General features: G+C 39.4%; 1 protein-coding gene across 6 annotated transcripts in view; it reads right to left on the bottom strand.

Moving 5' to 3' along the window:
* Positions 1 to 12,764, bottom strand: part of LOC130921584 (protein phosphatase 1 regulatory subunit 1A-like) — a 50,088-nt gene that overhangs the window by 29,539 nt on the left and 7,785 nt on the right. For all 6 annotated transcript variants that reach the window (XM_057845647.1, XM_057845651.1, XM_057845650.1 and 3 more), the window contains one exon: positions 5,266 to 5,326. In XM_057845647.1, coding sequence (XP_057701630.1) covers positions 5,266 to 5,326 — 61 coding nt within the window. The remainder of the gene's footprint in view (positions 1 to 5,265; positions 5,327 to 12,764) is intronic.

Below are 12,764 nucleotides of genomic sequence, written 5' to 3'. Positions count from 1 at the left end.
ACAGTAGTTGTAGTAAATAATATCAAATATCATAATTACAATCATCATTGTAGTAACACTATCAAAGGCAGCAAGTCATTTCATGCGCAAGATTTTAGCTTTAGTATTTTTTGAGCACCGGACACATGAAAAAGCAGGGATAGGAAGAACATACCTTCCATAACACAGCGGCAACATGGCTACAAAAACACCCGGTCTTTGTGGTGTTACGAGCTGCGCTCCACATCTGCCTTCATGAACATGTTGTCCTCCCCTGTCGTGATGATGGCAGATGGATGCGGTATTTCCAAATGGAAAATTTTTTAAGGGATTTTGATGAGTTATGTTACTACAGAACCACTGTTGTTTTGGATGGAGAAATTCTAAAATGGAAGTTGCTTGCAGACATAAGGAAGTAAAGCGGAAGTACCTCTGAAACTTGTCTATACCAAAGGCATATATTATGTTTTTGGCAGAGGTCTGCCATCTTTTGGTCCAAATTAGTAACTACATAAGGCACTATGTTTGCAGCTCAGGCCTGTTAAAAGTCACCAGTGTTGCTTGTCGCAATTTTGCAACTTTGACGATAAAAGGGTACCATAATTTTGGGATTATAAGATGCTACTTTTTTCCTTCATTTTGAATCCTGCAGTTTATAGTCCAGTGCGCCTTATTTGTTGATTTATTTGGGTTAATAGGTAACACTATATTTGACAGCGTCGTCATAAGACCATCATAATTGTGACATGACACTAACTAACTTATGACAAATGTCATTAAGTGTCATCCAGCAAATTATGTCACTAACTACATTTTTGTCCAGATCTTTTACATCCATTCAGAAGTGAGATAACATTAAATGGCATCCGTTATAAGCATTCATTAATGCTCATGACAATGTCATGTCATAATTATGATTGTCTAATGACAGTCTTATGGCGCCACTGTCAAATAAAGTGTTACCAAATAACATAACTAGCAATTAATGAAACAACTGGAACAGTAACTGAAGAAATGATTAGCACTGAACATGAATTTTGATTGTTATTTACATCTGTAGCGCTGCAATGCATGCTAGGAGGCATGTTGGACAATAACGGTGTTGACAGCAGGTGGCAGCAGAGGTTGACTGTCTCCCCAATGGGAGCAGTGATGGCCAAATGAAGCTTCTTCAAGCAATAAAGCTTAGCAGCCAAGTTTTTCAAAGCTTCATAGTGGTTCATTTAGGCTTATGATAGTCGTATGATGCCATTGTCATATAAAGTGTTACCGGTTAATAAAATTTTGTGTAAATATCCCATAATACAGTGGGGACAGCTACGGCTTATAGTCCAGTGCGGTTTATCTATGAACAAATGTCGTTTTGGTGTCAAATTTGGTGGGTGGCGGCTTATAATCAAGTGAGCCTTATAGTGCGATAATTACAGTAAATACGTAATGGTATTGAATAAACATTGCAGTCACAAAGCATTTTTCATATTTTTTAAGAAAACAGGATCCTATAGTTCAAGAACTTGACAGGAAGAACTGAGATTCCCTAGCCAAAAAAATAGTTAAAACCAGCAGTCAAACTTTAAAAAAAATGTTTTAAAAGAAATGTTATAAAAACACTGTTATATGTGAATATGCAGTAAAGGCATTATTTCATGATCGAATCTTCCAAATGAATTATTTTATATTCAAGACCATTCACTAGCAGCCCTCTCAAGTCTAAATGGACTGGACATCTACCACCATGTTAAAAAAAAAAAAAAAAAAAAAAAAAAAAAGTAATCACAGAGCAAATTACGAAACGTTGCTCACACTGATCACTCGAAATCGGAGCTCTCAAAGCTTCACATGTCATCTGCGGGAAAAGTGAGCAGCCGTGGCAGTAACAAGAGATGTACAGATGACTAGTTGGGTTAAAAAACATGAAATACTACTTTAGTATTGATCTCTTTCTAATTGCCTTCCCCGAGCCCATCTGCGCCCCCAAGAAGCGGCGATAACACCGTTAATGAAAGGCTTTTTCTCACTGGCTGGGGACTCCCAGCTGACTGACTGGTGGACACAAAGTCAAATGAGAATACAGACGAGCTGCTGTGTCCTCTTTATTCAACGTAGATGCTCTACTTAGCAGCGGAGTGGTGCTCCAGTTCAACTTCTCTTGGCTGAGTAGTGGAGAAATGCTTTAGATTCCTTGTTAGTTTTACTTTTCATTTGTCTTGTTGTTCTTCTGTTGCAATGGGGTCTCTAAAGGGTGTTATTTTTGTGGGGGTTCAGGGGGCATGTGTAATAAATAATGCAGGGTTTTGTGCGATTTAGGTGACACAAAATATATCGTCCGCCCCCTCGTCGTGGTATCACTTCCTCCCCCATCCCCACAGCTTAGTCAATCAATGCATCTGTTCCAGTATGTGACCAATGTTCCACCTTGTATTTCAATCTGCTGTCTGTCTTCTGGTTAATCTATTTTTACCACGCTACATCTTGTCTTGACTACAAAAGGTTAGGCACAAACACACCCCCCCCCACACAAGCAGGTTAAGGCCGACTGGAGTACAACAAGGGAACTCTCCCGCTGTTGCGCATATTCCCATGTGAGAAGGCGTGAATGTTTTTGTTGCTCTGAGAGATTCAAGTCAAAATAAAATGTTGAATTGTGTATGAGGCTGAACAAAACATGCGCCCAAGCTGACGTTATTATCGTCATTCATCCAGTAAGTTATCTTCAAAGAAATAGAAGCAGAGACAAAACTTCAAATGGGTTGTGCTGTAGTAATATAGACAGGGGTGAAAGTGGGCCAGAACAGTCAGGAACGCAGTTCTGGTATAAGATTTAGGGCCAGAACGCAGTTCCATAATAAGATTCAGGGCTGAAATGCTTTTCCGGTACACGGTGCATTGATTCCATAAATATGACGACAAGTGTCAAAACGCTATTTAAAAGAAAAATGCTAAGCTGCCACACATTCATTTCATCTCCAAGAACAAAACAATCTACCAACATCAGATTTACATACACAAGTGTTAACAACAAGCATAATAAAGTGCTTGTGTAGCGTAGTCCGTTTCCACCAATATTTAATATTTATTTTATTCCACGGACGGCATGGAGGTTTCCCCAGCTGAGTCTGACGATGACGAGTAACACCAATGTGCGAATGCACGCAGCAAAGCAAAACGCCTGGACTCATTTATCCGTTCAATTGGCTGACATACTGACATGAGATCAGCAGAGGTAGTTAGCTCTGATTGGTTCAAATGTGCATGTTTTCTGGAAGAGCAAAAAAAAAAAAAAAAAAATGTTGAAATGCTGCGAAAAAAAGGGCAATGCAACATAAAATGGATCAAATCTTTAAGAGCAACGAAAGAGTTGAGGAGGCTTAATTATCATATCTAGTTTTATTTGCTCTGATGGGGAGGTTCAGAACATCTTAGCGGTCAATGTGCACTTTGGACTTATATTTGTTCATTTATGTTAGGCTACTTAATAGTTTCCTTATGATTAAAAAAAGTCTATGTTTGTGCAATCTTCAAAATATATTCCATTTCACTCTGCATAGTATAAGTCATTTGTACTTATTTTTCTGAACGTATGTTACTTATATGTTTGTTATTTAAAAAAAAAAAAAAATGTTTACATTAACTTCAATTTTAATTTACCGGTACATCCTATGTTCTTAAGTAGTTAAAATTGAGATATGGCATTTAGTATGTGAGGAGTTGAGGGAAAATAAAAATTAGTAGATGGAAGTTGGGGTTATTGCTGTTTTTGTTAACTTTTATTTTGCAAATCATTGATAAAAATAGAATTAATACAGGATAATACGGATTAATACGTTTATTTTTCGCATCACGCCAGCCAAACGGCTGCAGAAAAATCATTCTGTATGAGGGAGAGGCGTATGCGCCTTTTTGGAGTTTCAAAAGGTTCCCATTCACCGTGGATATTTACTGTGGGACCATTGGACTTACGAGGAAGTGAGTAAACATCTTGTTTTGTATTATGTCAAATACGAATACAGCGATTACAAAGTAAACACTACAAACTTCCTTTAAATGAAGGACTACTTACGTTTGATCATTGATAGGCATGTAAAAAGCTCTCCTAATGCTCATTAGCAGCAGCACGTTAGCTGCACAACAACTCCAGCCACCCTCCTCCGTGGAACGACAATCGACAACCGGATCGTCATGTCAAATAATCCAGGATAGTTATGTGTGATTTTCCGCTTCGAAGACTTTGAAACATCACTCGGTTCGGGTTAGCACGTCGGCTAGCTGTCACGCCTTCTGGTTTGTTTACATTCTCCGAAGCCGGGGAAGGGAAATGACATATGTCCGATTTAGGTGTCATAAAATATCGTTCGGGAGGTGCGACAGTAAAGGTGAAGTCGACAGTTTTGACCATTATGGAGTAATTTTGCCATGTCGTCCTGAATAAATGCATTTTTATTATTTCATATTCCATTCAGCACAAGACTGTTATTTGTCATGACCATGCCATTTATTTAGCAATTGGGGAAAATACCTGGATAAAAAAAAATATCCTGTAAAAATATTGAAGTAAAGAGACAGAAACAATGACATTTTGCCGCTCTCTTCGTCGCGTTTTCCTCGTTGTGAATAGTTCCCCCTCGACGGGCTGACTGGTCCTTCTCAAGCCATTTATATAGCTATTGGGGAAAATACTTGGATAAAAAGAATATCCTGTAAAAATATTGAAGTAAAGAGACAGAAACAATGACATTTTGCCGCTCTCTTCATAGCGTTTTGCTCGTTGTGAATAGTTCCCCCTCGACGGGCTAACTGGTCCTTCTCAAGCCATTTATATAGCTATTGGGGAAAAATACTTGGATAAAAAGAATATCCTGTAAAAATATTGGAGTAAAGAGACAGAAACAATGACATTTTGCGGCTCTCTTCGTCGCGTTTTCCTCGTTCTGAATAATTCCCTCTCAATGGGCTGAATAGTAAAACCGATGAGCCCAGTCTACCGCTGACGTCATCCACCTGTTGGGGACGCTAAAGCCCTATAATGGTAGGCGTGGCTAACCAGCAGATTAAAAGACTAATTTCTCGTCATCTGTGCTTTGCTAAATTGTTGTATATAGTCGAATCGTCTCAAAATATGATTCAAATTCACATAATAATGCCATTTAAGACTTTTTTTCTCGTGTCATATGCTCTTTAAGAGGTTTAACATTTCTGGCTCTGTGGTGACCTTCATGTCAGAGAGTTCCGCCAAGAAATTCTAGCCACTTTCACCCCTGAATATAGATGGTTGTTTAGTGTTATTACCTGGTGATGACTGATCGCTGGATGCCACTAAAGTTGCAGGTGTTGGTCGACGTCTCCGAATCTGAAAGTGAGAAGTGAGTTATTTAAAACTACACGCCTTTATCTGCGTCAAATAATGTATTTTTTGTTCATTCTATAGTATATAGTGTATTAGCTCATTACTGGTGGCAAACTCTGCACTTATCGCTTTCAGAGACAGTGATCACTACAGAGGACATCTATTCAAAAGTTATTATGAGCTTAACTCAATTCACTGGCAGCTCAGGTCAAAGTGGTGTGTAGATGTGGTAATTAGTGAAAGAGGGAAATTTATATTAAAAGCAAATATTAGTAGGAGAGGATGGAAGCGATCGACATCTATTGCTGTCAATAGCAGCCAAAGAGTTAAGCTATGTGAAGTCACAAAACAAAAAATAGTAATAATGAAGGAAATTCCCAGAGCAAAATACACATGGGCCACACTTATTTGAATTGTGTCTTTATTCTTCTTTTTTCAATTTATTACAATTTGTTTTGATTTATTTTTTTGTTGTAATATTGTTTTAATTTCAGTTTATTAGTTTCAGTTAAAAAAAAAAAAAAAAAAAAACTTTTTACTAGGGCTGAACGATATTGGGTAAAACTGACAGATTTTTTTTTTGGGGGGGGGGGGGGGGTTGCGATACATTGCGATATTAAAACTAGAAGAATTTTCACCAGACTTCCCTGTTTGGGAAGACTTTGGTTGACTAAATATGACCACACTGTATTCATTAGAGATGTCCCGATCCAATCATATGATCGGAAATCGGGCCGATCGCGCCATTTTTCAGAGGATCGGAATCGTGTGAAAAAGATCTGTTTTTTAATTTAAAAATACATTTGTTTTTCTGGTTCATGTTCATACAGCCTCTCACCCTCCCTCCTAAAAAGCAGTAGGACCAAACTGTTTTTCTTGGTCACCAGTGCAGCTGGCATTTGGTACATAAAGTTAACGATGGTTGACAGGTTTGTAGCTTTGATCTTGCCCGAGATGCCTCGGTAGCTCTACGATTAAAGGCACAAATGTGTGAATCATTGTTGAGCTTGGTACACAGTCTGAAGTGTGCTGTGGTAACTCATTCATTGAGTAAGGGAGAGGCTGTTCTCAGCAGCGTGATCGTCAAAGTAAAAAAAAATTTTTTTTTTTTTTACGGTCGGATCGGTACTCGGTATTAGCAGATTCTCAAAATCAGGTGACTTGGACTCAGACTTGGGTGCAAAAATATGTGATCGGGGACATCCCTAGTATTAGGCTCGAGCGTATGACGTGGCACTCGCGAGGTTTCCACCGCTATCGCCATTGTGGAAGATTAACTGAGGCATTTCAACACAGGTCGCTCTTTAAAAATGGTTGGAAATTATTGTGCGGTAAAGAATTGCAACAACCGATCGAATAGAAAAAGGAGAATGTACAGCTCGACGGAACACCATTGAGTTTCTTCCGGATCCCTACATGGAGAAAAGGCGAGGGAAAGCTCATATCTGAACTTACCAAACGTCGAAGAATGGCATGGGTGGCCTCGATCAGAAGGAAGGGCATAACGTTTGATTCTCCAGTTACACACTGAGTTTGCTCTATGCACTTCCACTCCGGTAAGTTAATTTCGTTTGTTTACGCAAATTTCAGTAACTTTACGCCCTAAGTCGAAGAATGGCATGGGTGGCCTCGATCAGAAGGAAGGGCATAACGTTTGATTCTCCAGTTACACACTGAGTTTGCTCTATGCACTTCCACTCCGGTAAGTTAATTTCGTTTGTTTACGCAAATTTCAGTAACTTTACGCCCTAAGTCGGCCTGTTGTTAGCTATTGCTACAGCTAAACAACTAGCATGCATACATGTGCATTGTCTTCATAAGACATAATTCATGTCGTTGCTAAATGAAAAAGCTGTAATATTTTGACGTGAGAGAGTGGCAAAGAATTTGTACACAGGCTACATTTTATGCAGCAAAAGTTTTGTACATCCGTGGTCACAGACTAATGTAAACACACATTGCCTACCTTTGCTAGAAAGATGGTGTTGCCGTTTGCTATGGTCATAAAGTGAAGCTCCTGCACCCATCCGCAGCAAAACTGTTCGTAGCTTTGTAGCGATTTGTAGTTTCGGAATTGCTGATGAGTGTAGTAACATATACCAAACACTAAATACAGCATGATGTCCATTTCGCGTAGTGGTGGAAGCTTGTCGACATCTTTATTCCATTTGTGTTCGGCTTGCTCGTGAGGGTCAACATTGTTCACATCCTTAAAATTGCTCACATATCTGTCCTTCGCCGTGGTAACAAGTTTGTCTCTGTATCGAACTGGCAAGTATTCCTTACTTTTTTCCATCTTTGGTTGCCGCTAAGTTTAAATGTCCCGTGATGCTTCCGCAATGGTTGCGTTGTCGCAAATCTCGCATGATCCCGTGCTGCTGTGACGTAAACGCTCGAGCCTAATTCAAATAATAATATCTGTGAATGATGAAGATTGGTCAATATAATAGGAATCCAGGAAGCCATGTCATAGATGAAGAAGAAAAAAGTTTACATTAAAAACAAAACAAAAAAATTGCACGTCCTGCGATGGAACTATTGCGTTTGAACATTGCAATGGCAATGTTCAAACGATATATTGTGCAGGCCTTCTTTTTACTATACTATACTATACTATACTATACTATACTATACTATACTATACTGAGACTGGCAGCGAACATTCGCTGCCAGCCTCCTCTCCCTGCCCTCCCAATCAAAATGCATTGGACCTCTATTGCCGTCAATGGCACTGAAACATGATCATTTACTGTCAACCTTACCAATGAGTTCCTAATTGCTCCATAAGGCTATAAAAGTGAAGCTACTGCAAATGAAATGGCATCAATGTAAGTAACAGATGTTCAGCTAGTAGTAAGAATATAGAGCTTAATTGCAACGAAGAGAGTACTACGACAGCGGCACAAAAGAGTGGGAGTTGAAGAGGTTTCGTGAGCATCCGAGCTCCAGCTGCTTTGGATGCTGCCAACCTCACATCCTGATTGCATATTGACCCATTCAGCACTTTGCAGTTCTATTTATATTCATGACGACAAAAAAAAAACACATATAAAGTGGTTGTTTTTGCAGGGAAGCAGAAAACTCCTCCCTCTGTCTTAAAAAGTGCCTTTCAAATCAAAGTCTAGCACCATAATCCACAAAATGTTTACACAGTGGACCAACTTGAAAATACTGAGCGCTCCATAATGACCAACGTTCAAATAGAGTAGTGCCGTAGGCCTAGAGCTATGTAAATGAAGAGTACTTATATAGCGCATTTATCTACAATGTTAAAATACCCAAAGCGCTTTACATTACCCATATTTACCCTTTCATGCCCAGGACAACTCGAGCTACCAACTGCGCCACGACCACCCCCTATGTGATTTTAAGACTAGGATCGTATTTAGGTTGGCCTGAAAGTATTTAAACCTTGGAGTGGGTTAATGTAATACAGTGATCCCTCGCTACTTCGCGCCCTCAGTTAAAAAAAAACCAAAAACAAAAAAAAACAGACGAGCTATCCCGAGCCGATCGCATAGTCTCACTCTCCCTTCCTAGCTCCCTCTCCTTGCTCGTTGTTGGTCAGCCACTGAGTGCACTGGAGTTGCTAAGTAAAGTTAACTATGATTGATAGACATTGATGTTTGATGTTGCTAGAGAACCGAGCTTCAAAGTGCCGCACGTGTCACTCATCGTTTAACTTGCTAAACAGTTGCTGTGGCAACTCCTTGTGTGTAAGTGAGCTGCTTTGGATTTGAGTGGACTCCCTTAACGAAGCATTTTATAAAGCCGGGCATTTTTTTTTCTTTATTGCTGTTTAAAAATAATTCGGTGGGACAGTAACATGTTTAAAATCATCAAATCATAATTATTACATTTGAAGTGCTTAAAAACCATTTTTACATGATTTATTATTGTTTACCACGGATGTGAAAATGTGTCGCCAAATAACAAACCCCTAATTTGAACAACTGTATACTAGTGGAAGAAAAAAAATGTTTTTGTCCTTCAATCTATTCGAGTGAGTGAATAGCCAATTTAGCAGCTACTATTTGCGAAGTCCCTAGTAAATCAAACCCCAAGAGTCTTGTTAGGTCTACAAACAAAGCCGCTCTCCAATTCATAATAAACGCAGCAGGCGAATGAACAACTATAGTTTGACAGTCGATGAAGTAAATTACAGTTCACGGTGAAGGTGTCAAAGGCTTATTATGTGATCAGTCAAAGGTTTAGTAGAGTCGTAAAAATAGCTGAAAGGGCGCATGTCATTTTGCTGACAGCCATTTCGCTGACATTCACTTTTTGTCATCTCGTGTGACTTCAATTTCAGCATGACATTTTTTAGAGCCGAGATGCACATCTTTCAATCATTCATCGCGACTGACGGCAATGGACGCCCTATCTATTTTGAATAGGAAGATTGGCAGCAATGGTTTGCTGCCAGCCTATCCCAGTCAAAATGGATTGGATATCCATCGCCATCAATGCACCTAGTAATCTAATTTATATACCATCTAATCTGCCATTTTAGCAAAAAGAATGTATATAATTTCACATATTCAAATCTTCTACGAAAATAAAGCTTCCTTGAAGGAATCTGCTTTATATTATTCCGCTCAAGGACAAAGATAATAGAATGTGAAAGAGTCTCACTCTCTCACTTGGTGGGAGGTCCATCATAAAACATATGGAAGCCTATCATCTTGGTCTACTGCTTTTCCTAAATTGTTGACCCTCATCTAAATGATAATGAGCCCACACGAGTGATGAGCCACATCAATCTCGACTGTAAACATGTCCGATAAGACTTCCAAACTGTGAATTTTATGTAGTATGATATGCTCCAATTACTTTTTTTGAAAAGGAAAAATAATTATAAAGCAAAACCATTTGGAGCCTGCTACATGTTGAAATACAGAAAATGAATCCCACAAGCGATTCCCACTAAGATGGATATTATTTGCATCTCATTTGCATACTAAACAGAGTACATGCATGGTGCACTTTAAACGTATTTGACAATCAAAGGCTGATTTCACTTTTACATTCCCTGTAAAATCATATTTTACCCATCACCATTTGACAAGTCAAACACTTGCATTTTTTTTGCACTTGACCAAGTAATTCAACGTGCACCGAATTGTTTTTGTGTTGTTATGTGTGTGTGTGGATGTTGTTGGGGTGACGGCTGCACACCTTAGGGAGGTTTTATTGACATGCGCTTCTTCATATTAACTGATTCACCAGCACAGAGGTGTCAGATTGGAGAGCGGCAGTCAAGCGTGGTGCAACACACGGAGACACACACACACTTTTGTGTCTATTACTTCCCCCAGTGTTAAACCCGGTGTTCTGTCAGATTAGCATACCCGAATGATTAGCACTTTATCACACGTAAAAATTCATTCCAAGGGCTGATTTGTAATACTTGTTAATTTAAAGATGTATTTGTGGACTAATCACGTTTGACAGACACTGAACTGCATTTCATGAAGTCACCACCTTTTCTGCATTAAAATGCGGATACATTTACAGTATGCTTTTTTATATAACTATTTGATGACAGTCATTGAATTAACCCCATGGTGCCTGAATTTACATCTAACATATATATGTACATTAAAAAGCATTGGGTAAATACATAGATATATTGCACCGATACCAGTACTGGTATCGTAACGGGTCCCGTTACGGCATTAAAATGCAAGCATCGGTATCAGGCTAGTAGGGGTGTGACAAAATATCGAAATGGTGATATATCGTGGTACTTTGTATCCCAAAAGGTTATCGATATGCTCCTGCCAAGAATCGATATATCGTTTTATAAAGGTGTCAATGTCTCAAAAAAAATAATAAAAAGGAACCAACAAGTTGCTACCAAAATCTTCCACCATAATAGTGTCTGAGTTAACTCTAAGGCTGCATTGACGGTGCACGACGCCCAATCCATTTAGAATGGGGGTTTTCAGGGCATTTACAGGTCACTTGAGGTTCATTTTATGGCATTTATTATAGGTAATTTCCTGTTGAGTTTGAGTCACTGCCTATTCATTTGGGTGATTCCCAGTTCACTTCCTGTTCTGTAACTCAAAATCAACAGGAAGTGACCCATAAAATACCCCAAAATCAACAGGTAGTAACTGAACATCAACAGGTAAATGATCTTAAATGGCCCCAAATTACCTAATTGCCTGGCATTGGCTGCCACTGACGGCCATAGACGTTAATCCATTTGAAATGGGAGGGTGGCAGCGAACGAATCATTCGCTGCCACCTTCCCATTTCAAATGGATTGGACGTCTACTAGCGATAAACTCATTCCAATTCACAGCAGAAGCTTGTTTTTCTGTTTATTAGTTGTTGGTCAAAAAATCATTTAGGATATTCTACAAATGTAACAATAATCGTTGTATCGGCATATCGTCAGATCATCGTTATTGTGAGCTTTGTATCGCAAATTGCAAATTGCTGCAGCTCAACGTTGCATTCGTAGGAAGAATTGACGGAGAAAAAGTTGTCTTTTAGCCAAAATTTGGCGTGTTTAATTTCCATCGACATGCGGATACATCCTCTCTCATTGCTGTCTTCACAGGCAATACCACAAATCAAAGTCATCAAAGTCAAACAAGAAGAAGTAATACAAGTAGCACTTTAGACAATTAAATCCCATCCTGCCATCTTGTGGCGAAAAGTTAATATGTCAATAATAACACGCAATAGGAGCATTATTTCCACATCAACTGAGGACACATTTATGAATACAAAACATTTCCTCCACCATTTCTCTCAACACCCCCACTTGTTCTCATGTTGATGCCTTTTTAACAACCAAATGAAATTTTACATGTCAAATTCCAAAAATAACTGTCAAACTTCTTCAATTTTAACTTTGTCACAGGTTTTGTCATGATATCAGCTATCATGTCATCCATTGTCAATCAGGTAGCACTCCGCATCTCCTCTTTTGAGGGCGACTCCACTGCACCGGGTACCATCTGCCAACTCGACGCTGTGGTTCTCTGGTTTGAACGTCTCCTGGAAGCTTTTGAATTTGGTCTCGTCAGTGATGATATGAGATGTCGCTCCCGTGTCCACCATCAGACCTCGTTCCCGGATGCTGTGTGTATCCTGCCGCCTGGTGTCGGGCTGTCCATCTCTCACCTTGAACACGAAGTCAGGATCTCCATCTTCAGCAATTTTTCTCGCTCCGTCCGGTGTTTCCTTGCGTCTGCAAGTGGTGTCTTTGTGCGTGTCAGTTTTGCACCGACTACACCATGTCTTTTGTCGACATGATTTTGCACGGTGGCCTTTGATCCCACATTTGAAGCACACCAACTCTGTCGTCTTTGATCCGGTCACGAGCGTTTGCTTTTGTGGCTTGCTTTGAAGCTCTTGCTTTAGTCTTCATCACTCTGTCGCTTGTTTCTGCTGCATTTAACTTTTCCGTTTCTTCAAAACT

This window comes from Corythoichthys intestinalis, chromosome 9 (assembly GCF_030265065.1).
Source record: "Corythoichthys intestinalis isolate RoL2023-P3 chromosome 9, ASM3026506v1, whole genome shotgun sequence".
Taxonomy (NCBI): Eukaryota; Metazoa; Chordata; class Actinopteri; order Syngnathiformes; family Syngnathidae; genus Corythoichthys; species Corythoichthys intestinalis.
This window is presented reverse-complemented; position numbering and strand designations above follow the sequence as displayed.